Genomic DNA, 27228 nt, shown 5'->3' on the forward strand with positions numbered 1-27228 from the left:
AAATTTATTAGACGCAAATTCATTCAATTAGAACAAGAGACGAAAGTAATGTGATTAGAAACAATTTACATTAATTTATAATTTTAAGACCAAATTTCAATTTTAATTGGTGTGGAAGAAAAATGGTGTAACAAATAACAATGAGTATATATTTAAAACAAATTTACAACTTGACACTCACACATTGCTGTTAATCTCAATTCACCTTTCTTTATTTGTAGAATGATATATCATGTGCTAAATTTAAATATTATCTGTTCTATTATGGCGTTTATAAAAGGTCCAATCTGTTTACCTATCGCTAAAAAGAGCGAAAGTAAATACGAACATTAGTTTCGAGTGTCGAACATGTAGATTTCATTGTTCGTTCCCTGTTTACCGTTTATTGTTAATTAATACTTTTATTTTATGCGTGAGATGAATGATTCCTTTTTTAAATCAATATCGTCCTATGTTTTAACAAATAACTTCGAATTAAACATTAATTTATTATTTAAGTAGAATCTAGATACATTATTTAATTACATGCATAATATATATCATGTGGACATTTTATGCATGAGTAATTACTTGTATACCAGTATTGTTGTGTGTTAGCTAGGTAAGCCAGATATGGGCTTTTTGTTGACTGCGATAAATCAAAGCTAATAGGAACAACACAAAATAAATAGTTCAGCTTTTCGTATTTAAACAACAAAGGTTTTCTTTGTTTAATGGAGGTCATGTTATGTTCAAGAAAAGGCGCAACCTAAGCATGTGGGATAGAGTGTTTTTCGGCGTTTTAGCTGAAAAGCAAACATGATTTGTAATTGGCATATAAACAAATACGACGATAGCAAGTGGGAATCTTTGTTTAGAGAAACTTCGCAAAGCGTGCGAAAAAAATCAAAATTTTCGCTGGTTTTACTGTGTACTAGCTTTAAATAGGAGTAATTTTTTATATTGGAAAAAAAGGAATAACTTATAGATAAATGCTTTACTTAAATACGTAGAAAAGTTATACGAAACCTGATACAAAATTTGAGTTAAATCACATGCGTATGTGTATATATTTACGTGACGAGACTCATTTTTCATAATTGCAAAAATACAAAATTAAGAGCAGTTAAAGCAAGAAATAAATTACGACAAAAAAGAGTTAGGCGGTAAATGTGCAGTTCAAAGTAGGTACTAGTGTAATGGTCAAAATAAATAACAAGGTAATAATAAAAAGTGTTTCTTTTTGGCGGTAAGTTGATGTAGACAGATACCAATAAAAAACAAGATTAAAAAGGTGGTATTTACTAAATAGGACGAAAAAAATAAACCCACAACTGTGATTAGAAATAGGTATTGGCTAATTAATCTAAAAGTGTATTTTACAGTTGATTGGATTTAAAGCTTTAGAAAAGGTGTGTTCTTTTTCTAATACTCGAAAATAGCGAGAAAAAAAGAAAAGTGAAAATCTGTGTGGTTTGTAGTTTTAAATAACACATTAAAATCGATGGGAACTATATATTGGATAAATCATATATAAATATAAAAATTTAAAGCAATGTTGAACCGGCTTTACATGGCTGAAAAGGCCCTATCAATAATCCGTAGTGGTTATTCGATAGCATATCCAGAACCTCAAAGTAATGTAAAAAGTCAATGGGATTTTTTGCTGCAGGAAATGACATGGCTTTCCAAAGACTATTATGAGGAAAGGAGGTGGAAGATGTATGCGGCTAAACGACTCTCATTGATGGTTCAAAATTACTGGAGAAAAAGAATGTTGAATCTAGAAAGACATGTATCATCCAAGTGTAGTGCATTGATACAATCATTTTGGTTAGGCATAACCTATAATATTGATAAGGAATTAGTTCCAAGTGAGTTAGAGCCGTATACGATGATAATAAATCAAATTAATAATGGTGAGGATATACAAATATCACCTGCTAGAAAACGTTTATATAATTATTGTACGCGTCAAATGGAACAATGTATATTTGAATGCAATAAATTTAATGAGATACTTATGTCCAGAGAAAAAGACAAGGACAAAATGAAGGACTCTAGTATTAATAAGAGCATAAATAACACTATAGAAGGCGATATTATTCCAAATTCACCATTAAGTATAGACATAGATCAGGATAATGAAAGTTGTCAATGGGTAATTGACGAAGACTTATTACTTCAACTAGATCCACTGGTATTTTCAAAAACATTTGTAACTTCTTCGGTAAAAGAGTCAACTTCTGATACAGGATTCAAATTAAAGATGACTGATACAAATTCATCAAAAAATGATACTAATAATAATAATAATTCAAAGATAACAGAATCAAAGAACAAATCTAATGTGGGAGTAATGCAAAACAATAACTTTGTAGTAAATTCGAATGATATTTCCGATTTATTTAAGGAGTTTTCAACAAAAAGGAAGAGTATAGGAGACTCGGATGATTATCAAAAGTCTTTAGAAAATTGGGCAGATGTTGTACAAGTATTACTTCAAGGTCCAGGAATAATTAACACTATATCTGAGTACAAACCACCTAATCCATACATAGATTCTAAGAATCTAATAATTGCACCTAAGAGGAGCATTATGGACATAGAGGACATATCATTATTAATGTCATTGTTTGTACTATCTACAGATAGTTTGCCTGCGTTTGTAAATAGAAACATTACCTCTTCGCCGTCTAGCTTGGTGTATAGAGCATCGTCTGGGATGATGTCAGGCTCTTCTCATGATTCAATAGGCAATGATTTTGGACCTGAAAGTAAGAAAAGGAACAGAAGAAGAGCTGCTTCGAGTTCAAAGAAGGTATCTAATACAACTACACAAGTTCCAACATCAACTTCTACTGTAGTCCCACATATCACAACTGGTAATGTAGTGACACATAGCGATCAAAATGTATATGATATTCTTGCATATGCAGATACATGGGATTTGTCGGAAGACATGTTGCTTGTTTATTTTGTTTCGAAATACACTTCATTTGACAGTGCTTGCATAATTAATAATAAGCATCCACCAACAACTAATTGGAATCTTATTGCTTTATCACACAACTACTTTTTTAGCACTCTTTATGGTAGGATGAAAACAGCCAGGCAGTGCCAAGACAGATGGAACTATCTCTATAAGGGAGAGGATGATAAAAATAAAGAAAATGATGATTTTAGCAAAGAAAAAGACCTTAACGGTTATGAAGGTAGTAAAAATGTAGCTGATGAGAATAAAACAAACAAAAATGAAGAAACTGAAAATATAAACAGCATTTGTGATCAGAACACTAATAGAATAGCAAATGAAAATAATAGTGAAGACAATAGTGAGGTTTACGAACACAGTAATGTTAGTTGTAACGATATTAATACTAATGTCAAACATTCAAATAATGCTGATAATGATACTAATGAGAATAGTGATACATCAAATCCAACAAACACAAATGTCAAATCTGAGAAGAAAGATAAACCAACGATTTCTAGATCTGATATTGATAAAATATTGAACATGAAGAAACGAATAGGTTATATTTATACTGATAGTAAATATTACGATTTTTCCGATTCATTATTTAATCATATTAAGGAATTTGCATTAAATCTGAAGAAGAGAAGTAGATGTGTTGACCATACAGACAAAGATGTGGAAATGGAGCAAGTTCATGTTTCTGACTTAAAAGGAAATGTTGATTCTGTTGACGAAGATATGAATGAAAAATGTCACTCACCGAAGTCTTCTTCCTCACCTACCACCGTAAATGAGAAGGATTTGATAGTAATTAAGAGTAACACCGACAATGAAACAAAAAATGTATCAAACATAAATAAGAGTGATACAAAAGTAAAACTATACAGTAAGGCAACAGTAAACATTGACAATAAGCAACTTAAGCCCACTAAATTGATTCCTCAATTGTCATTGAGTGATATAATAAATAATTTTAAGAAGGATAGTAAATTTAGCAAAAAGGAATCATCTTCAAAAAACATCAAAAACGGCAATAGCGATATGCATAAAAGCGATACTGAAGGTAGTGGTGGTAGTAACACCAGCAATCATGTAAAGAAAGATAGTGTTAATGGTAACAATAATGTGGGAAATGAGAAACATGAAAAGAGTACAGTAGACAATGAAAATAATGTTAAAGAGGAGGATAGTCTGGGCAGCAAAGTAAATTGGGAGATTCCATTTGATGTTGTAAGTAGTTACAAGAGAGAGCAATTGCATATATTATCGTCTATTGTTAGTAAATTTGGTGCAAATATGAAGAAGAGGTCTTTGCAGAATCAACAATTTCAGGATTCGTTTCAGATTACTTCATATATACAAACGATTAAACAAAATTATGGTCCAAATATATTGCAGGATGGAGTTTTGCCACCCCACCAGAGTCATGCAAATTTAGTGGCACATGTTAATCAAATGTTAAATCAACACATAGAGTCTACAATGATTTCTAAAAACAATTGTGACAATAGTAATAATAGCACAAATATGAATAATAATGGCAATTACAGTGGCAATAATAGTTATGAAAACAATACGAATAATAGTAACTGTAATCACAATAAAAATAACGGTAACAATGATATTGCTACTGACAACAACTATAATTGTAATTTAAACAATAATAGTAATGTTATTGATAATAATAATAACAACAATAATAATAATAGTAATAGTACTCTGATAGGAGCTAATGACAATTCAATGACTAGCAAAGGTAATGTTGTTACCGCTAGCGTTGTTGGTAGCGACGTGAGTAATAATAAATCAGTTGTAAATAACAGTGTAAATTCAATTAATAAGGATAATTTAAATAATTCCAATTCAATAGTTAATAACGTTAGCGCTAATAATAACATATCACAACAATTATTCTCAAATCCAACGTTAATGAATAATAAGAATCCAGTAAATAACAACATGCCATCTACAAAGCCAATTGGAAGTAACAGCAATAACGATAATAAGAAAATATGTTCCTCTGGATCTATGATTAATAATAATGATATTGACAATAGCAACATGAATATTAATAGTAATAGTGACAACAACAACAGCAATTTCAACAATGAAAGTAGCACTGGTTCAATGAGTCACCCTCCAAATCAAACACCTTTACCTAGTGGTATACCGGCACACTTATTGGCACCAGGAAATCTTCCACCTGCAACAACAGTAGAGGAGTACTTATCACGTCTACCTGGAATAGATATACAGTTAAAATTAATTGATTATACTTTAGAGAGATACAGACAAAGTACAATGGGTGGGAGATATGGTGGTACCGGTATGTTAATGTCAACATCGCCTACATGTAGAAAGCCACAGTTACCTGAGTTTTTGTTACGCTCTGTAGTAAGTAATGTAAGCAATCAAAATACATCTGGAAGCCAACAACAGAGTCAACATTCTGGAATGATTAAAACTCAGAACCAGGGAGCTGGTGGGAATGGTGTTTTAGGAGGAGGGATGGGGGTTGTTAATAGTGGTGGTATTGGGGCGCAGGGAGGGTTGATTATAGGCCATGGTGAGAATCAGCAAATGTCTTACACTCCCCCGATAACAGGTAACGGGGGTAACGGAAGTAGACATGGTCAGATAGTGATTCAAAACAATCAAGTTGTAAATAAAGTTGTAAAGAAAAGAGAAGTTTCTCAGAAACAAGTACCTTCACAGAATAGTAATGTTAAAAGGAGAAAGGCAAACATGGCTGTTCAAAACAACAGCAACGTTAATGTTAATAACAATGTGACTTCCAATATGGGAGTGAATATGCAACCAAACCAGTTACAGCAAAAACATATGCAGAACCAACAACTCAATAATACTCAGAATCAACAGCAATACCAACACAAATTGCCTCAACAGCAAGGAGCTCAATGTGGTAATACTGCAAGTCATCACCACAAAGAAGGGTTGAGACAGATACAGTTTCAGCAGTCGGCCAAGCAAGGACAAGTTATGTATCAACAACCACGACAACAAAATATACACCCACAATCTCCCTCAACACAGCAGGCACCGCATTTACTGGGAAATATTGGTAATTTGGCATCTCATAATTTACAGGTCAAGAGTCAGCAGCACCAACAAAATCAAAGTATTAGGAGCAATGGCAATATTCAGTATGGAGTTGGAGGACTCATTCAGCAACCCCACTTAGTTAATGGGACAATGCAATCTAGGATTCAGGGTGACATTACTGCAAGTGGTGGCATGAACAACAACAATACCAGTAGCGGAAATATTACAGGTAGTCATCACCATCCAGGAATTAACGCAAGTATTTCCGGTAATATTCATTCAAGCAATAGCAAAATTGGTGTAAATGTGAGTGGTGTTAGCTCAAATTCTAATATTGGTAATAGTAATATCACCAGCGGCAGTAGCGGTAACGGCAACATGATGAATTCGGGGAAACACAATATCATTACTCAGGGAATGAACAATGAAGGTATTTTTATGAAACAAATGACAAGTAATGGAAACTTGATGGCAAAATCAGGAGATATTCAAAGTATGAATACAACAGGTCCAAATGTGAATTTGATGACAAATGGCCATGCTGGTGCAGGAAATACCATGGGTGGCAATGTCGGAGTAATAGGAATGGGAAGGGGAGGAGTAATAGGGGTTGCGAGAGGGGGATTAGGAGGCGCAATGTCGAGCAATGACTCCACCGTTTCACATTCCAGTGTTAATTCGCAGCCTCGAGTGAATCAGTATCAGTCATCATCACAGTCGTCTATATTGAGCATGAATGGCAGCAGCCGCGCCATTTATGGTAGTGAGTCACTAAGTATGGAAACCTGGAATGCTGGAAACAATAACAGTGGGAATAGTAGCAGTGGTGATATTGGTGTATATAATCAAATGGTTTCAGTCAATGTTGGAGATTATTCGAACGTTAAGGTAAATAAACAGTGTTACAATAATGTGCCATCTGGTGGTAAAGGTAATTTGAACAATGCAGCGAATTGCATTGGTATGCAAAATAATGTCAATATTAATAATGGCAGTAACAGCTTAATGGTCGAAACAGGACCTGTGGGCAGTATAAATAATAACGGTAGAATGGGAATTGTTGCGACCGGTTTGGGTCAGAATATGAATAAGAACGATGTAAATTTGAACGGCATTGGAAATATGAATAAGAACGGTAATATTGCTGAGTAAGAAAACAATTATATATCAACAAAAATTCACAAATGATTTATCCAAGCATGTTTATTTGCTTCCTCTGTCGCTTAAAATTCTCGAATATCAGCAGAAGATGTTAAACCCATCTTTATTTTTTAATTCATTAGTTGGCTGTAGAAGAAATAATGTATGTAATACATACATATGTGCAAATTACTGGAAGGGAATGTAAGACAAATAGGACTTGTGATAAATGTTTAATTAAAGAGCAAAAATATTTGAAGGCATATAATCTATATTACTAGAATAAGTTTAGGAAAAGGGGGAAGAAAAATGACTAACTTTTATTCTTCTTTGTTTCTGACGTTTTTAGCGTAGTTTGTACTTGTGTCGCTTCCAGGCATGACTTACGGGCAACAATAAGTTAACTGGTCGTCTCGGCGGTGCGAGTGTGCGGACCTTGTCTGGCCGAAGAACGCCACGTGCTTTAGGCAGACTAGTTTGGACAAAACTCTTTTCCTTCCCGGGTAAGGCAGTTACTTTTGCTTACAAAGGAAATTTGAATTCAAACACGTGAGTTTGCCTTTTATTCGAAAATACAAGGGATGTAATTAATACGTGTTTCGGCGGCACATGTGGGGAATACAGGTATATTTATTTCGATTAAGTAAAATGGAGATTAAAGAGGAAAGAAAGGAGTGGTGGAAGAAAATCTTGATATATGCATGTATGTACGTATAAATGTGTATTTATGTACATATACTAATATTTATGAGTAAGTGTTATTGTAGGTGTATGCATACACATACAGAAATAGGGATTAATTAAGGATTAGTTTTTACGCTTGTACAAATCGGGTACATTTATTAGATATAATTTTTATTTGGAGCAATAATGCGATAGATTTTTTTTCGCGTTTAAGTGGAAGTAATTTTTGATTAAGGACAATCACTTGATGTAAAAAACGAGGGACTGAAAAGGATTTGTTGAATAGTTTACTGTTAAGTACAAGAGATAAGTGTATTCACCGGCACATTATTCAAAATAGCAATAGTTTATATGGGTGTAAACGGTTAGAGTAAGTATATGGCAGATAATTGAGATATTATGGAGATACAAACTAGTAGTGAAAGTTCGTCATACTGAATCAGGGTTTAAAGCAAGTGGAAAAGGATTTGTTGATTCAGATTAATAGTACAACGAAATAAGTTGACAAGGCGACATATATGTCAAGGATGATGTACGGTAAAATAGATAGAGAAATAAACTCTCTGGTAAAGGAGGATTATGTGCAGAAAGACTTAAGGGACTTTGGTTATATAAACAATACTGATGCGGAAAAAGTCAGTTATATGAATGATATAATTGAAATGGAGATAGACGATTATTGTACAACACATTTGAACACAGAAAGTAATACGGAAGAGGATAATAATAACTATAACAATGACAGTAGTAGTGTAGATATATTAGGAAATAGTAGTGAGGATGAGGGAGAGGAGACGATATTTCCAGTTATATCGGAACCATTGAAGACATTTGTAACAATAAATCCGGCGACATTAGAAGATGAGGAGTTGTGGCCGCTGAGAAATTTAAAGAATTTATGTGAATATATAGGTCTGTCTGTTAGTGGCAGCAGAAAGAGTATATTAAATAGACTTCAGAATTGGAATGGTGCTCCTTTATCGGGAGCGGGACACCCGGATTCTTATGATACACGCTCGGGTAGATTTCACACAATACCAATGGCATACTTGGATGAGGATGATTTGATATCAAAGCAAAAAAGCAAGCATACAGGGGTTGTATTGGATGCTATAAATCACAAAATAGGCTTTAACATTAACGAAAACGACAGCGGTAATGTATTATTAAATAAGGATCTAAATTCGCCAGAATCGCTTAAAAAACCGGACGAAATAAATGAGCACAAGGGTGAAAGAGCAACGGATAGTGAGAGCTGTAAAGGTTTAGTCGATAATGAAAACCTGTGTTTGAATGGCAAGTTCTCTACACCAATTAAAGGTAATAAGAATGTATCCTCATCTTCGTCTAATTCCAATTGCAGATCAAAGTCAAAACTCAAGTCCAAATCCGCAGGAAGAATATGTTTTTCCCCCTACAACCATGTTAGGGTTTTCGTCCCTAATCCTGGAGAGAGGGAGTTGAATATAGACCCTAGTTCGCTTTTGAGACTTGATTATGATAATGAAGAACACGAATACGACTATATAGAGGGTCACAAAGACGTAGATGGTGACATTGATATTATCAAAAATGATAGTTTAGATCAATAATAATGTATATATACATTTAATATGCATATTATTGTTTACCATAGAAAATATCCAACTATACTGATTTATTATTGTGGTGTAGTTTTATAACGAATAATAGTGTAGGGAGCAGAAACAAGAGTAAAATTGTTATGTAAATATTGTTTTCTAAGACTTGTTATTGTTTCCGGTTCCACTGCCAGCATTGTCAGTTCCCCCGGTTTCGTTGTGATTTGGATCATCTAGTTGTCTAGTAGGTTCTTGTATTACTTCTTGACTGGTGTTTTGCATGTTATTGTCACTCTGTTGGTTGCCATCCGAGTTGTTTCCGTTGTTGGGTCCAGAAAAATCTTGAATGGAGAGCAACAAAGCCTGTCTAAGCTCATCGTCTACCTCCATGGCGTTTATCTCATTTATAGTTGGTATTTGGTCAAAATTTGCGCTGCTGGAATTGTTGTTTGCGTCATTACTGTTACTATTATCTATTCTAGATTGTCTGATTCTCTCTTCTTCCATAGACATTCTGAGAGCCATGTAGAGCTCGGGATCGACGCTTGGGTCAACACCAAATTCAAAGGCATTTGAATCTCCAGGAATACCTGAAGCACTTCCTTCGTTAATCATGTTACCTCCTTCACCCAGTACGATAGGAGAACTCATTAAAGCATCAACTATGTTGTTCGGAGCCTTAATTTCAATAAAGTTACTTTTATTATTGTTATTGGCTGAATTAACGAGGGCTTCGAGCCGACTATGGTTCACGTCTATTTCCCCAAAACTAATAATGTCTATAGATACATTATTCTTCTTAAGTGTTTTGCCTAGTTTCTCAAGCTGTTTCTCGGAAATATCATCTTCCAATGGACTACCTACGAAGCATATGATTCTTTGTCTTAAGTTCTTGTTTAGTCTGTGCTTCAGTGCAAGTTGAGCTATTTGTATTCCCCTCACTATATCTATCTTTCCGGATAATCTCATCCCATTCATTGAGTGTATTGCTTTTCCCAAATCAGATGTGGGGGTCACTCTAAGTTCTATTCTCTCGCCTGCCATTGAGAGTATTCCAACCAAGTTTTCTGGATTCTGTTGAGTTTTTATTCCAGATATAAAGTTTACTGCATCCTGTTGTTGTGCTATCCTAGACGTCCCATAATCGCTGTTTCTAGAGTAGTTTGAATTGTCCAGACATATAACTGTTGCCTCCAAAGTCATCTTTTATTCTTATTAGGTTATTCACCAACACAACCACACCTTCTCTTGCGTTTTAAATGGTAAAGTGGTTGAAAAAGAGTTTGATCGGTTCTCAAGGGTATAAAAGTAGGCCGGGACCGAAGTTAACTAACAACCGAAGTTAACTAGTTTAGTGTTGGAGAATAGAACACATAAAACGAGACAAGTATTGTTGGTAGTGGCCGTGCCAAACTGTACCCTCGATCAACAGCAATATAAAACTAGAATAAACAAGGGTATATTTGAGTAGATTAATGTATATCTAACTTCAAGATGCGAACATATACACGCCAGCCCTGGTATTAAATCCTTAAAAGCCAACCCTTCTTTTGAAAAAAATCAAGGCAACCCAGCATTGGACTTTTCATTCCCCCCAAAGGCGCCAACACGCCTTTTACATGCTCAAGGAAGTACTGGAACAGAGCATTTGTTGCAGGGAGGAGCCAAGCCTGAGCAAGGAGAGAGAGAGATTACGTGATATTAGAACGATTTCACAGTTGCTTATCCGTGTTTCGAGTCACAGATTTACGGAAGGAGGGCGCGGCCGAAGCCCAAGTTACTCATGAGGTGTGTACAGGAAAGTGCAGCCGAGGTGAAGGGATTTTCCTTCTTCCTTTGCCTCAAATGAATAAAGAAACTTGCACTAAACTTGGTTTTCTCAGAAAGGATCAGGAAATTAATATCAGACTTTACAAGGCTCCACTTGTCACTGCTTTCTCGTGGAATGCTTCCTACAACAACACATTTGCGCGCTATGCAGGGCGTGGAACGAAACCTTAGACATAAATGAAGACAAGGGGCTGAGCCATTCAATTGGAGTTAAAGCCAGAGGGGTTAAAGGAATCTCAATTTCAGGCAGCGATAAACTTTTGGTGGCGCCAACCGTTCAGGGAAACAGAAGGGGGAAAAAATATTTGGCGGGAGAAACATTGTTTTAATGCAAATAATAAAAGTAAAGAGAAGGGAATAGTAAATAAAACTAGGGATAAGGTAGGAACAAAAGGGAAAATTAACTTAAATAAACTACAATAAGTAAATACGTAATTAGTAAAAGTTATACACATATATATACGTGGATATACTCATATAGGTATACGAAGCCTCACAGACAGGATTGTCGACTTTGCTTAAGGCGTGTAAATTGACGCGAATTTGTATCTCCTTCGATTGTTGTTGAGTTGAGAATCGATAAAGGTTAAGTAGTTAGTATTTGTTGAGATAAAATAGTACAGGTGTTATAATGGGTTCTTTAGATGGAGGAAACAAAGATTCACAGAATCAACAGTATTGGATAGTGGCATGTGGTTTGACGGAATACAGTAGGGAGGCGATACAGGAAGAATTAAGCAAAGCAACTAAGAGCATGATGCAAAGTATGAATGTGATGGTGTTTGAAGTTCCGTTTTCATTAAAATTTGGGGCTTTCGATGACTTAATTAAGTTGGGAGACGATTTATCTAGACATGATACGAATGTGGAGGTAGCACTTAGAAGGGTTGAGAGATTGGGATTAGAATTGGATCAGAGCATGGAGTTCAGAATAATATGGCAGAGAAATTCATTCACAATAAAACAGTATTTGAAAGGTTTTTCATGGGATCACGCAAGGTTTCCAAAGGAAAGGTTAATGAAGGAAAACCTGAATGCATTATTGCAATCTGTGCAGAAGTTGGACATTGATTTGAGGAATAAATCTGCTCAATTCAATGAACTAAAAACAACAGTGCAGAATAATTACGGAAAAAATGCTGATCAAACTGCGGGAGGCGTAGTAAATTCATCTAATAATGGCACTGGAAATGTTGTAATGAGTGGTAATTTGATTACAAGAGATCTAACTGATGTGATAACTCCAGAGACTATAGATGAAGGCAGCATTGTGAATACGGAGCATATATCAACTGTGTTTGTGATAATCCCAAAAGGAACAAGAGACGCCTTTATTTCCACATACGAGTCATTAGATAAGTATGTTGTGCCGAAGTCCGCTGTTGTAATACCTTCTATTTCAGATAAGGACGGAAACGAGATCGTGATGGTTTCATTATTTAAGTCGTCTCTAGAGAGCTTTAAGGTTGAGTGCAAGAGTAGAAAGTATATTGTTAGAGACGACTTTCATTATTCTAGGGAAAAATACAATCATTTAATTTTTCAAAGAGAGAAGCTTTTACAAGAAAAAGAGAAACAGGAAAAATACTTGAAAAGAATGTGTTTTGCTGGTTTTTCTGATATATTTATCTCGTGGATACACATCAAGGCTATGAGATGTTTTGTTGAAGCTGTTCTTAGATATGGCGTTCCACCAAAATTTGCTTCCTTTCTTTTAAGTATGGACAGCAGTCCTTCAAAAATGAAGAAGGTTCAAGCTGGAGTTGAGAAAGTTTTTAACGAAAAGGGAAGAATTGGCACTACATATAAATCAAGCGAGAAAGACGTTGATGAAGAGTACACTCCTTATGTATTCTTGCAGTTTTCGCCACACCAACAGGCTATTTGATACACAAAACTTTATTATTATCCCCTTAAGTGTATTTTTAACAGTTGCATTATATCTAGTTTTATACATTGAATTTATAATTACAATATCAAAGAAGTCTGAGCGAGTGAAAGAATAAATGTAGTAGAAATTGACTCTTAATTTACATGTACCATCTAATATGGCAAGTTTTCAGTTATACATTGTTATCTAGTATAGACCTCCCAAATGAACCAGTTGCATCGTGTCGGTGTTTAGTCGGATTTTTGGGGCCGTAGACTACATACAAGGTATTATTATAGCAAAAAAGTCTTTCTATTCATTGCATTATTCTGGGTCACTTAGGTCTTTTTCCCCCTCGTCTTTTTGAATACACGCAGTTTATATACTTAATTAACGGGATTGAGACAGGGAGTAGTGTCACTCACTGCTTTTGTTTTTCTTCATTATTTTTACTCACTTGATTTGAGGATGACTTATTTAAGTTTGGGTGCTCTTCTGACTCTAATTTAGATATGGGAGGTGATGAGGTTGACAGAGGGGAGGATGATGAAATTGAAGATGGGGACCAAAGTACGTCGTAGCTGTTAATATGAGCAGACTTGGAGCCAGATTTTATATATGAACCTTGGTTATCTTTAATTGCTTCGTCACAGCTATCGTAATTTATGTTTATATTGTTACTTTTAACCGGAGACATTTCATCCTTTTCAAACAAGAAATAATTACCGATTAAATTGTTTGTATTTGAAGGACTCTTGCTTAGATTATTATCGTACAAAGACTTTATTTGTTGGCGTACTTTTTCCTGTTGTTTTCTTATTTTCTCAATTTTTTGAGCAGTAGTGGTATTCATGTTGCTGTTTGTAGGTTTGTTGTCACCGTTACCGAATTTGGGTTCGCTATCCACAAGTGATATGTTTATAGATGGTTGTGTTCTTTGTTCAGCTGGCAGCTCAATTGCATCATTATATCTATCTAAATGTTCGGAGTTGTTATAATAATCGGTGTTGCTCTTGTTTTTAATTAGCGAAATAAAAGGCGTATCCATGTATGTGTTTAGTACATTTATGAATGTTATAATAGTTTCTTGCAAGTCAACCAAGTCATCGTGAAAACAACCCAATTGAGTTATTAATTGGTTTTCTTTGTTGTTGTTTATTTCCTCATTTATTTTACTTATTGCATCATGCACTTTAATTATGCTAGTTCCCTTGCCGTATTTTGGTGGAATATCTCTATTGCACCAATCTGGTGGTATATTTTCGTAATTATTCTTGTCCTTGAGTTCACCTCCAACCTTTTTTCTTGTACCATATCCGACTCTGTTTATTGTATTATTTAACTTGTTAACTTGATCGCTCAATACCACACTAGTCTTTTCCAAGTTTAAAATCATTTTCTTTATCTGATTACATTGGTACTTAAAACCTTCGAACGAGAACAATCTTCTTTTGCAGTCTATACATAGTAATATACTTGAATTACTTATAACATTTTCTCTCATTCCATCTCTCCTTGTAAAATCACATAAGTCATTGTTCTCGTTGCATATAAAGCACTTATTTGCATTTTCAAGTATATTACTGCTTATTCCCCTTAACCCCTTGTTTCTTTGATTATCACCAAACAATAAATCATATATTAACTCCTGTTTAGCGTAATTCCTTCTGTATTCTGTCATTATTCACTGCATTTGAATAAGTAAATTCAAAAACATACAAACTCTAACCCTTTTCTTTTATTGGTTAAGTTGATGAATCGGTTTGTTATTTTTGTTTTCTAATTGCTAACACCTACACCTATGTAAATTATTTCATGTAGGTTAATTATTTAAGCATGCAAGCGCCTTTTTCTGATTATGGTTTTGTATCTTATCACAAATAAAATAAATAGGAAGTATATAAATAACATAAACACAGGAAAATATGAAAAGGTAATATAGAAACAGAAACACTTTTGTTTATTCAGGTTAACTTATAAACAAATAAACTGTACATTTCAGTTTTTCCCATTTTTGACAAGTGTCCTAATTAGTGTATTTTTCTTATTGAATAAAGGGAGCAGATAATAATATGTACTCCTTCTTTATGTGCATTGGTGTTTCACAAACTAGCGTGTGATTAAGAACAAATTGTGGGAAGAAGTGTTTTAAAAAAAGTCGATTGTTTGATTTTCTTGGAATAATACTTTAGTATTTTAGGAGACGAACGTTCAAAATTAAATAGAGATAGAGCTATTGCAAGATAGAAACACGGGTAAATGTTCTGTTTATATTTAATGAAACATGAACCTTTATTATCCATCCTAAGCCTAATAACTTATTTTCATAAATTAGTCATTGATTTTTGCAGTTTTTTTGAGAAAAGAAATACAAATAATTATTTATTATATAGGGATGATGATATATGTATTTTGTTTATTGCAACAATTAAATCAAATGATTTTATTTGCTATTAGAGTGAGAGTGAAATATAAAAATTATATCCCGCCCCACGTGTGAAAATATACAAATTGCATGTAAATAATTGAAGCCAATATTAACGTATTTATTGGTATTGTTAATAGAGAAACTAAAGCGTGACCTTATATATGTAAATATATGTTACGTGCAGTATTTTACAAGGAAACAATTTAAATACCAATGTCAGAGAACTGTGATACACCACAAAAAAGAAAAGAAAGTAGTGCAAGTGATGAAAATACGTTACTGGGTTCGTTTTACAGATTAAAGTCATACAAGAAATTGGAGAAAAACAGAAAAAAAGTTGGCTATAGAGAGTTTAATTTATGCGAGAACGATACCGAGATCAATTATGACAAAGTAAACATTTACACAACACCTGTAAGAAGTTCAAGGAGAATAAATAACACACAAGATGAAAAAAATAACTCCAGTAAATCATTGCTTGAATGCTCATCAAAAAACAAAGACAATGTAGTCGTCTTTACACCAAATCCATACATAAATGAAGATGTAGTTGATGAATTGCTTAATGATATGTTGATAAAATACAAGGATAGGATACAAATAATAAATATAAAACAGCCTCAGATAAAAATTGACATAGACGAGATATCAGCTCTGGAGAAGGAATTAAGTAGTAAGTTGTGTATAGACAGCTGTGAGAATGACGATTGCAGTAATGAAATAGTAAAACAAAGGGACAAAACATTTAATGATAATGAGCAAGGCGATAATAGCAACACTGAAGAGGAGTTGAAAAAAGATAACAACAAACCCATTTCTTCTGCAAACACAGAAAGAAGAGAATATTTTATTTCTAGAAATAAACCGAGAGTAGTTATAGGAAAGGAAAATCAGAGTTACCTTCAAAAGGATTACGAAGTTATAGCGGAAAATGAATACTGGATGGTCATAGAGTTTCAAAAGAATAGCTATTTGAGGAAAAAACACAATTGTTCAAGAATACTAACTAAAAAAAAGACAGCAGAAAAACAATGTAATTTTAAGCAATATAATTCATTCGAGGACTCAATTAAAGAATATAAAGTTCTTCACTCGGAACTCAAACAATTACTGGAGCTTAGTAACTACTGTTACTCTCCTGCAATCTAGTACTTAAATCAACCAAGTTTCATATTATTAGGTAAACAGACCACTATAAATCCAACTAAATAAATAGCTTGTTTGTTGTTCAAACAACAGTCTCAGAACCTCAAAAATGAATTCTAACGCAAAAAATTCACCCTATCAACGTAATTGAGAAGTTTACACATTATAAGGGAAATATTCAAATAAATAAAAAGAAAAAATGAAATAAGTCTACTTGGGAATGGGGTAGTAGTGCCTCAACATTCCCTGTGCGAAATTTATGAAGTAAAAGGTTGATATTCCATAAGAAGTTTCTCTCACACACAACCACAGCTCAGTCAATCAATGAACAAACAATTATTGAACTAAACAAAGTTGAGACTCATTAAATCTTATGAAAAATGAATCTTATTGTCATCAAGTACAAATCAAAACTTAACTCATTTGTACACAAAATACCCCTCCCTTTTAAATCTTGAAATATTCTATTTTTCCCTTTCCTCCTTTTTTCCCCTCACCTCCCCCACCAGAAAAATAAAATTTCCACTTTTACCCACATCATCGATTTTACCGCCCGTTCACAAAACGACGTTGGCGCCTCGGAGGCGCTTAAGTGTAGATTTGTAGTGATATTTTAGTGTATACGGAAAAATAAGAAAAAGCCTAAATTAGTGTAAAAAAAAATAAATAAAATTTGAGAAAGGGGGATAACAAATTTTTTTAATCATACATAACTCAGGGAGGAAGGAAGGAGATATACGAAATTACAAGAGAATATCTAAGGAAGTTGGATATTTTAGAAATTAAATATATTAAACGCGTGAGTAGTATACACAAGGAAGCTCTTTTTCAAAGTAAGATATATATATATATATATATATATATATATATACTCTGAAAATAGATATTGTATAATACTTTTGACTATTTATATATATATATATATATTTATATTTATATTGTTGGTTCTCAACAAAGTTTTTGAATCTGATACCTTACTTTTGGTTGTATAAACGTACACGTTTAACAAGAGGCACTTGAAATATATATATGGAAATACGCATTCTTTCTTTTAGTGTGAACTAGAATAGTATTTTTTTTGGAAAATATTAATTAGAATTAGATATATAAGATGGCGTTGAAACGTATTCACAAGGTAAGTTTGCTTCTTGATTTGGTGTGAATCTCATCTCAATGTATTTAATGATACATATAGATGAGATTTGGGTGGTAAGCATTTTATTTATAGTTTCTATTGAATGCATCAAACTTAAATACTACAGTTTCCATTTTCACGAACTCTTTACAAATATATATAGACTTATTTGTAGTGACACCGTGGATTCTGTACTTTTGACTTATCACTCCCAATGGATATTCCGTTCTTGATGTATAACTAACTTATTTTAAATTTATAGGAATTAAGTGACTTAAACAGAGATCCACCAACAAACTGCTCAGCTGGTCCAATTGGAGATGATATGTTCCACTGGCAAGCTACTATAATGGGCCCGGATGATAGTTCGTATGCAGGTGGTGTATTTTTTTTGAATATACATTTCCCAAGTGACTATCCATTTAAACCACCAAAAGTTAATTTTACAACTAAAATTTATCACTGCAATATAAATTCTAATGGAGCCATTTGCTTGGATATACTTAAGGAACAATGGAGTCCTGCATTGACTATATCAAAAGTTTTACTTTCCATTTCCTCTTTATTAACTGATGCTAACCCAGATGATCCATTGGTACCTGAAATTGCTCATTTGTATAAGACTGATAGATCAAAGTATGAACAAACTGCTAGGGAATGGACACAAAGGTATGCACAATGAAGTAATGGTAAATTGAGTACACGAATTATAAATGAGTGGTGAATAGTAGTACTAAATGATATTATATTACAGAGAAGGTAATGACCTTTTCGTAATATATCTTTAGAGGGGTTTGCTTGAGGTGTCTATTAAGGTGTTTGGCGTATAAATGATTCGGAATACTATCTAATAGTTGATTATTTATATGGTATATGTATATATATGTTAATCATTGAATAGCCGAATTATTACGATTTTAAAATTGAAAATATTCATTATTGATATGTACCCTTATTAGAAAATAAGTTGGATCCAGCTTCTGAAAGTATTATTAATATAATACTTTATTACTACTTACTATTGTAAGATTGAAATTATAGCATTGGAGGGCATAATAGTTGTGAATAACTATCAAACTACGATTTTTAAATAAATGATGAGATTTCAATGAATATCTCGCTTTTAATTTGATAAGTTGATAGTTGCAACTCGAATAAACAAAAGGAGTAAGACTTGATGTGATTATTTAAACATGCATTTTAATGTATTTAACGTGGAAATATACACTTAGGTACATTAAAAATAAAATGCAAATCACGTATAATGCTTATACAATATATCTTGTAAATTATATTAGTTTCTTATAAATAATATTAACAATCATGATATAAAAATTCCTTTAGTATTTGGAATTTCACTAATTTTTTTTTTAAAGTCAAGAGTGAAAACAATACTATAATTTTATGGTAGAACGAGTTTCTATATTTTTATTTGAGTTGATAAGTACACAAGGAGGGAGTTTTATAGATCGTTTTACTCTTCAGTATTAACAGTTTTGACAAATGAGGGAAGTAGTACAATATTGTTTAGAGTTGAAAAATATGAAAAATAGTTCTAAACTCCCAATTTTCTTACTCCTAAATTACATTGCCTTCCACTCCTGAAACTTGATAAGTGCAAATTATCTTGTTTTGATAGTAAGTGAATATTTACGAAACAAGGGCGAAAAGATATCTTTGAGATTCTCTTTTTGGGATTATGATGCCAAAATGACTCAAACAACCTATTTTAGTTCGAAGCGGTAAATTCAGAATATTGTTTTTTTCTTCTTCTATTAGATGAAAACAGATTGCCGTCGCTAAAAGAGACTAATTAGCGATCCCCACTAATTTACCCTTGAGCTGTGAGTTGAGATTATTACTATCACTTGAACCAAGGTTAAAAGATAAATAAAGGCAAATTTACCTAGAAATTCGCTTTTCATTTTCAGCGTCACGTACATGGAAGAACGTTGGTCAGCTGCTTGAATTGCAAAAATCACTTATGGATGTATACCATCGTTTATTTTTGACTCTTTGAAGTTAGAAGATGGTTATATTAGTGAGTATGAACTAGAAAAGATAAAAAGGAGGATATATTAGTTTATTTGAATTGGTTCACGGTAGATATTTTGCAAAGTAAAAAATATGACCTTCTAATTCTTTTTTTTTCCAGAATAGATTTTCTGTTTCGTCTTACGTTTATCGCGACCCCATAATAGCGAGTAAACACTGGAATTCCTCTTTATTATTAATAAGATTAAGGAAATAAAGTTTTGTCTTGTATTGAAATTTATCTGTCTTTTCTTAAATACCCGTTAGTTACAAATAATTTACCGTTAAGATTGCCATTCGCATTTAAGAATAAAAAATTTGCAAATCTTATAATTAGTGTATCTTTAGTTACTTTTGTTGAATAACTGTACGCTCAAATAATAGTTGCTAAACAAAACACAATAAGTAGATTGGTTTGTTAAAGTAAATAGCTAAAATGAGGTGTAGATTTCGTTTAAATACTGACAAATAAAGACCAATACCGGTAGATAAATCACTTTAATGTGGATTTCATGCATGCAGTGACACGTGTATTATTTTTGCAAATATAACATGGTCGGGACACAAGCTAACAATGTGTGTACACTTTACTGCGGTTTCGTTTCAAAAGCAACACGTAAATTCCTCGAACTTGCAAGGCGTTAAAGCTTTGTTTAAGTAATTTTCCAGATTCACGTTATGTATGGAAACAATAAAACAGGGAGAATTGCAAATTGGAACAATAAATCGGCGTCTTAATGCAACGATTTAAGAGTTTTGCAGTAAGAAAGAAAACTAAATGAACATATGGTCTTTAAATTAGAGCTAATTAAATACAGTCGGATAACCGTGAGAAGGCTGATACAAAAAGTGTAAACATTAAAAAATTTCAATTATATGAATAAATAATAAAGTGAATATTATGTTGACATTTCAAAATCAAAGTAGTGTTGGTTACTTTTATTAGAGTTTAACCTGGAGGGGTTGGCATCACCACTGTTAACTTGATTACTCCTCCCTCTAGAACGAGATGCAGACGAAGTAGTAACGGTCTCATTGTTTTTACTTGTACAGCTACTACCAGAATGCATTCCTTGTGAAATGGTATTTTCTGCAGAATTAGAAGATGATAAGGACTTCGAGGTCTTTTGAGTATTATCATTGCTCGATGACGGGATACCACCACCAGATCCTTGGGAATCATTGCCGTAAATGTCAAAATTATTTTCTGTACAAAGTCTATCCACAATCTCACACATTGAAATTGATTTCTTAAAGTAAAGATCCAACATAAACTGATTGTTGTTACCACAGTTACTGGCATAATCAAGTTGATATGGATCGGTAAATAACGGTTCGTAATTATCTCTATTAAGTGAGTGGCGATCAAACCATATTCTCCCACCTCTACCTCTCCTTCTTACTAGCCTATGAGGAATGTAAGGGGCCCTAAAGTTTTGCAACGACTTCAATCTCGAAAGATTAACACCATTCTTGTAAATAGACAAAATGTAGTTGGGGAGTGCCATTCTTTGATATGCTGGAGAAATATATGGATAAGAGTTGTTGCTTGTACCTAAATTTTGTTCTTGCAACGTGTCTTCTAAATTTGGGTTGTTATCAACACTAAAAGAGCTCTCATTGTCACTAATATGTTGGCAATTTTGGTTTTCACCATTGTTAATACTAGTACAAGCAGATGTGGAAACAATATTTTCATTGTTATTAGCTAGTACTTGGTTTTTATTATTGAAACTAAATTTTACTTGATTAAAAACAGAGGACAACATAAGAGTGCCAAAATAATAATATGATAAAAGTGATATCTCGTTGTCCCAAGAATAGTTTAAGAGTAAATCCAAATTGCATATATCAATCGAAATTTGTTTCAATAGTGAACTCAAGTCATTCATATTCAAATTGTTGATAGAAATATCATTAATTATATTCAAAGAACCACCTATTTGAGCCAAACTTGATGATCCAGATCCATTAATGAAGTTGCTTGTGTTATAATTGCCAATGCTATGAACGACGTTGTTATGACCATTGGTAAAACCAAAGTTGTTAAATGTAATGTTTTTCATTTCCTTTTTTTGTTGCCTTTTTTGTAATTTGTAATTTCTCAGTCTGTCCCACAGTGGAGATTTGTAATACGGATCAAATACCTCATGTCTTTTTTGGTCAAATATACACATATCTAACTCAGCAAGTAACAATTTTTTTTCATCCCTTTGTCTTAACTTCCTAAAGGTTTTTTCAACCTTTCTGAAATCGTCTAGTAGCTTCTCTAACTTATCAAACATTTCCTTATTGTTCCTTCTAGGCCTTCTTAATGTCATTTTCTCTCTTACTCTCGGTCTAAAACACGCATATGGTGACGAATCATGCGGAGATGTAATTGGCCAAAAATTACGAAGTAATGGTTTACCCAGTTTTTGGCGTCTCATTTTCCAGTACTTGTAAATAATCAATGCCAATTGGTTTCTTATATTTATGTTCTTGTCACGAGTGAGTTGTATAGCTTCGTCAAAACTAATCTCAGGCCCTCTTGCCGTACTTTTCTCCATTAAATCAATCATTTTAATAAAATCTATTTCCGAAACACCAGATCCTCCCTTGAATTTAGTTCTTAGTTCATCTAAGAATTCTTCGTCTGCCTTTACCATATTATAGTGCACTATGCTACTATCTTCCAGTCTTATACCTGATACAAATTCCTTATGAACTGGAAATCTAATATAGTGATCTGGCCTTCTAAATTTCGTAGTCTTTTTTATGTTTAAAGGACAAACCTCTACAGGAGGAACCAATATTGTTGAAGCTGCTATTGCATTACTGACAGACGATCCTACAGAGTTCGAATTACCACTGTTTGTTCCGGGGTTCGTGTTGTTGTTAGTTGCATTCTTTTGAGAGTTACTTGTGTTGCTCCCAGTGGAAGGCTTGTCCTTCTGTCTGAGTTGATTTATAACATCTTGTATTTTTTGCTTCTCACTAGTAACAAGATTTTTTACTTCATCTGTTTCTAATCTGCCATTGTTATGCTCCAGTGCCTTCTCAAACTGATTTAAGGAGTAAACGACTTGAATCCTCTTTTGAGGATCTAATGTCTTTGGTTTTGACTGACGTGTTGTTAATGACTGAGACATTTTTGAATACAAATTTAACTATTATATTAATTTAAATACCTCATATATATACATATAATTTTTAAGTTTCCCAAATCTTGAATTTGATACCAAAAAATCCCTTTGTCTTCCTTTCCTCTCAAAGTAATCCACCCTTAGTTGTTTACCTACTCGACCTTAAAACGCACAGCCATTTCTTAAAGTAACCGACTATTTATCCAGAGCTAATTTACCTTTCTTCTTGGATTTCTATTAAAAAAAGAAAAAATATATTCATAAAAACATGTATCTATATTTGAATAAATATCGATTCCAACTACAGCTTATATCTAACTATTTTATTTTATTGATCTACAACAAATTCCTTTTCCAACCTCAATGTTTATTTCCCTCTATTTTGCAATTTTGTTTTTTCTAATTATAATCAACATACATTTACATACTTGTATTAATAATTATTCAGTTAACATTTCCTTTTCAATTATATTAGTCTATTTTTATTTATTACAGTACCCCGTATCCATGTGAGACAAAATAACATAGCTCCCGCTTAAACATAAAAGAATATAAGCAACACCCACCCCACATGACGGGTTTCCCCTCAACGAGACCTTGGCATAAACAGAAGCAAAGTGAGAACAAACTAATTTAAGATTCAAAGAGAGCAATGTTTAGGTTTGTTTAAAGTAGATTATAGGTCGATACTTTCAACATCTGGGTGCGCTTATTTCCGAGGGGAAGTGTATTACTTTTTCTATTTGTCCCAATTTTCAATTCTTTTTCTCAATAAAGCTGCTTTTAGGGTAAAATGCAAGCAAGTATTCCGGAGAAGAAATCGGGAAGTGAGGAAGACGGGTTTATGGGTGTAATTTACCTTTCTTTTATTTAATGTTAAGATCGTGTTCTCTTTTAATATTTTTCGCATTTTACTTCTTTTTCCGCTAAATATAACAATAAGTAATTCATAGTGGCGGAAATATCTGATTAACCTTAATTTTAATCATTTGTAAAATATTATATCTGACTGATCTCGAATAAACAGTTTAGATAAAATTTTAGCAAGACTCTATTTTAAAATACAATTTCAATATTCACATTGAAGGCGTTATAAAATAGGATACGAATAGTGAAAACAATTACAGCTGTTTTAATTGCCTTTTTTTTTTTTTCAGAACAAATACCAGTATAGGTTTGAAAACAGAAAATGGAACAGAACATTTCATTAAACCCTCAATTTGACCAAATTGGTAAGCAATTCGTTCAACTTTATTATCAAACCTTTCAGACAAACAGACCTGGACTTGGAAATTTATATGGCCCTCAATCTATGCTTACATGGGAGGACACGCAGTTTCAGGGACAAGCTAATATTGTAAACAAGTTTAATTCCCTAAATTTTCAAAGAGTTCAATTTGAAATCACCCGTGTAGATTGCCAACCTTCTCCAAATAACGGTTCTATTGTATTCGTGACCGGCGATGTCAGAATAGATGACGGTCAACCCTTGAAGTTTTCTCAAGTGTTCAATCTCATCCCCTCAGGAAGCGGTGGTTTTATTATTTTCAATGATTTATTTAGACTAAATATTGGTTAAAAAATAGAGATGACATAATTTAGAGTCAAATACAACACCTAATTTACTTATTGTTTAAATAATACTCCTAATTAAAAATTTTGTCTAACAATTTTTGAATTATATTACCCATTTATTCATTGATAAATGTAAATTATTACATTAGTTTATAAATTATAGTTATTGTGATAATGTTATCACCCGTTTAATTGTAACTTTATTTTAATATTTAGAAAAACTGTATCTTTTACAGTAGTTTGGAATTTAATTTATTAAAATATTAGACCCCAATGTTAATATGTTTCCTTATTGAATCTGATATTTATTCAGCATTTTTTTTTCTTTCTTACACTCTTCATTTCTCTCTTTCTCCATGAAGTTTAAAATTACTTGGGAGTATCAATGTAATCCTATGACAATTCAAAAATTTATATAGATACTATGTTTTTCCAAATGTATCAATTCTTATGTTTTTTTCATACATCGTAAGGATTTACTGAGACAAAAAGGGAAGAAATCAAATATAATAATAAAATTACCATGATAATTACTTGTAAAATCAACTTTATTTAGTCTAAAAATACTAGTTAATATTAATTTGACTGTTGTTATTATCACTTATACATGAACTTTTGTTTTGCTGAAATAAATTAATGTTTTGACATGAATCTAAAATTAATTCATTCGATAATTGTGGTTCTGCTGATGTACTACAACTTGTTGTAGACAATGGTAACAATATACTTTCAACTATTGATTTGCCATTTATATCAGAACCATTGTTTTGTTCTTTGTATGGTTGAAATGAATATGGTCCAAGTGAACCCACAGGCAATAACTGACTACTTTTATTTAAAAATGTGTCCTCTATTTCAGAATAGCACGAGCCTAACCCTTCAAACCAGGTTGAAAATGGAGATTGATAATCGTTAAATTCACTTTGAGGTGGCAAACTGGTGTTATGAATGCAATTATTACACGAACAATTTCCATGATTTGAATTATTATTTTCTGTACAATTTAAACTGCAATTTCCGTTAATATAGCTGTTTTTATTGCTGTTACTAACTTTGTTATTTGTTATGATTCCTACATCATTTTCATAGATACCTGTTCCTCCATAATATCTGTTATTATCATTATTGCTATTATGGTTAATATTATTGTTACTGTTACTATTATTACTGTTATTATTATTATTATTATTATCCACATGATTACCAGCCATACCTATAGCATGATTGTGTGAACTATTTGTTCTCATATTTGGTGTTAATATATTTTCATAATTATCCATATTAGAGTATGGAGTTGACTGAAAAACTCTACCTAGTGGTGAAGAAGATGCAATTGATGGATGCAATAAATCATCTTCTATGTTTTGATTTCCTGTATGACGTTGGTAACTAACATACTTTGGTGTCCGTATGTTCATTACCTCATTAATATTTTGATCATTATAATCGTAAATAAATTGATTTATATTGTTGTTTACGGTGTTAACGTTATTATTATTTGAAGATGATATTGTTGATTTTGTAGATTGCGAACATTGATATTGAAATGAACTTTGTCCCAACATATTCGAACTATTATCAATCACACTGTTTGGGTCCTCATTATTTTTATAATTATTAATCATCCCCCTATTATTGTAGCAATCACAACAATATCCACTATTTAATTCAATATTATTAGATTGAATTAATGCAGTGCCACTTTGACCATAGTAACTGTTACTATCATCATAAATATTTGACGACTTCATTGTTTTATTAGATGGTTGTCTCATTGATGTTGAATACTCACAATTCGCTTTTCTTTTCTGATTAAATCCATTTGCTTTTGAAGATGTTATTGCATGTGCTATTACTGCTGCAGCAGTTACATTCCATTGTTCGTTGTTTGTATTCTCAATACCAAATAAGTTTTGGTTGTTTGTTATTTTTCCATTTTCAAAACCAGGTAAGAGTTCACTATTTATGCCATTATTATATTCCGTATTTCCTAAACTAGAACCATAATCAAATCCATTGTATTGCATATTGTTCCAATTCGTACCATTGTTGTGATTATGAATATGATTGTGAGTGTTATTGTTATTAGCATTAACGTTAAGCTTGTTATTGCCATTGTTAATATTATTATTATTATTATTATTATTATTATTATTATTATTATTATTTATACACTTTCCGTTATTTATTTCCAAATCTTGTGAAGCACTACCAACATTATTATTATTATTTTTATTGTTTAAGTCATTCAATTTCTCATTCATTTTTTTAATATTCACATTGGAAGAATTCTCACTCTTGTTTGAATTTCCATTTGGCCTAAATAAACTTAACTTTGCTTTCTGTTCTCTTAAGTATTCAATGGCAGCCTGCAGTGCCTGCTCCAATCCTCCATAATGACGTGGATTAAAACTCTTTGTTACACGCTTACCCGGTTCAGGAGCGTAACAAATTCTCCATGTTCTTCTCTCACTGCACCATGTTACTCCCGGATGCCCAGATTGAGGATGAAAATTCGTATTACTACCGCTTGGCATTTCTTTTTGTATAAGCAATATATTATCTCAAACCACGATTCCTTTTTAAACGTATTAATATAATTAAATATCACCTTTACTTTTCAAAGCCGTTTTTCTTTTTTTTAAGTGAAACACGTTAT

The 27228-nt window shown here is 32.7% G+C and overlaps 10 protein-coding genes across 10 annotated transcripts; 6 read left to right on the forward strand and 4 right to left on the reverse strand.

Moving 5' to 3' along the window:
- Positions 1-1534: 1534 nt before the first annotated feature.
- On the forward strand, positions 1535-7174 carry FG386_001334 (uncharacterized protein; the record flags this gene model as incomplete). The annotated part of the gene is made up of 1 exon (XM_067340727.1): positions 1535-7174. One exon carries the CDS (start codon positions 1535-1537, stop codon positions 7172-7174), a length of 5640 nt encoding a protein of 1879 aa, XP_067198776.1.
- Positions 7175-8373: 1199 nt separating this feature from the next.
- FG386_001335 (uncharacterized protein) lies at positions 8374-9438 on the forward strand (the record flags this gene model as incomplete). The annotated part of the gene is made up of 1 exon (XM_067340728.1): positions 8374-9438. One exon carries the CDS (start codon positions 8374-8376, stop codon positions 9436-9438), a length of 1065 nt encoding a protein of 354 aa, XP_067198777.1.
- A 147-nt stretch (positions 9439-9585) lies between these two features.
- FG386_001336 (26S proteasome regulatory subunit 5a) lies at positions 9586-10629 on the reverse strand (the record flags this gene model as incomplete). Its single annotated transcript, XM_067340729.1, has 1 exon — positions 9586-10629. The coding sequence occupies one exon, from the start codon at positions 10627-10629 to the stop codon at positions 9586-9588; it is 1044 nt and encodes a 347-aa protein (XP_067198778.1).
- A 1258-nt stretch (positions 10630-11887) lies between these two features.
- FG386_001337 (vacuolar ATP synthase) lies at positions 11888-13144 on the forward strand (the record flags this gene model as incomplete). The annotated part of the gene is made up of 1 exon (XM_067340730.1): positions 11888-13144. The coding sequence occupies one exon, from the start codon at positions 11888-11890 to the stop codon at positions 13142-13144; it is 1257 nt and encodes a 418-aa protein (XP_067198779.1).
- A 403-nt stretch (positions 13145-13547) lies between these two features.
- On the reverse strand, positions 13548-14807 carry FG386_001338 (uncharacterized protein; the record flags this gene model as incomplete). The annotated part of the gene is made up of 1 exon (XM_067340731.1): positions 13548-14807. One exon carries the CDS (start codon positions 14805-14807, stop codon positions 13548-13550), a length of 1260 nt encoding a protein of 419 aa, XP_067198780.1.
- Positions 14808-15767: 960 nt separating this feature from the next.
- Positions 15768-16703, forward strand: FG386_001339 (uncharacterized protein; the record flags this gene model as incomplete). Its single annotated transcript, XM_067340732.1, has 1 exon — positions 15768-16703. One exon carries the CDS (start codon positions 15768-15770, stop codon positions 16701-16703), a length of 936 nt encoding a protein of 311 aa, XP_067198781.1.
- A 1108-nt stretch (positions 16704-17811) lies between these two features.
- On the forward strand, positions 17812-18517 carry FG386_001340 (uncharacterized protein; the record flags this gene model as incomplete). Its single annotated transcript, XM_067340733.1, has 2 exons — positions 17812-17835; positions 18098-18517. 2 exons carry the CDS (start codon positions 17812-17814, stop codon positions 18515-18517), a joined length of 444 nt encoding a protein of 147 aa, XP_067198782.1.
- A 2251-nt stretch (positions 18518-20768) lies between these two features.
- FG386_001341 (uncharacterized protein) lies at positions 20769-23000 on the reverse strand (the record flags this gene model as incomplete). Its single annotated transcript, XM_067340734.1, has 1 exon — positions 20769-23000. One exon carries the CDS (start codon positions 22998-23000, stop codon positions 20769-20771), a length of 2232 nt encoding a protein of 743 aa, XP_067198783.1.
- A 1183-nt stretch (positions 23001-24183) lies between these two features.
- Positions 24184-24573, forward strand: FG386_001343 (uncharacterized protein; the record flags this gene model as incomplete). The annotated part of the gene is made up of 1 exon (XM_067340736.1): positions 24184-24573. The coding sequence occupies one exon, from the start codon at positions 24184-24186 to the stop codon at positions 24571-24573; it is 390 nt and encodes a 129-aa protein (XP_067198785.1).
- Positions 24574-25135: 562 nt separating this feature from the next.
- On the reverse strand, positions 25136-27106 carry FG386_001344 (uncharacterized protein; the record flags this gene model as incomplete). The annotated part of the gene is made up of 1 exon (XM_067340737.1): positions 25136-27106. The coding sequence occupies one exon, from the start codon at positions 27104-27106 to the stop codon at positions 25136-25138; it is 1971 nt and encodes a 656-aa protein (XP_067198786.1).
- Between the last annotated feature and the right edge of the window lie 122 nt (positions 27107-27228).

Source organism: Cryptosporidium ryanae (genome assembly GCF_009792415.1).
Source record: "Cryptosporidium ryanae isolate 45019 chromosome Unknown contig_23, whole genome shotgun sequence".
Classification (NCBI taxonomy): Eukaryota; Apicomplexa; class Conoidasida; order Eucoccidiorida; family Cryptosporidiidae; genus Cryptosporidium; species Cryptosporidium ryanae.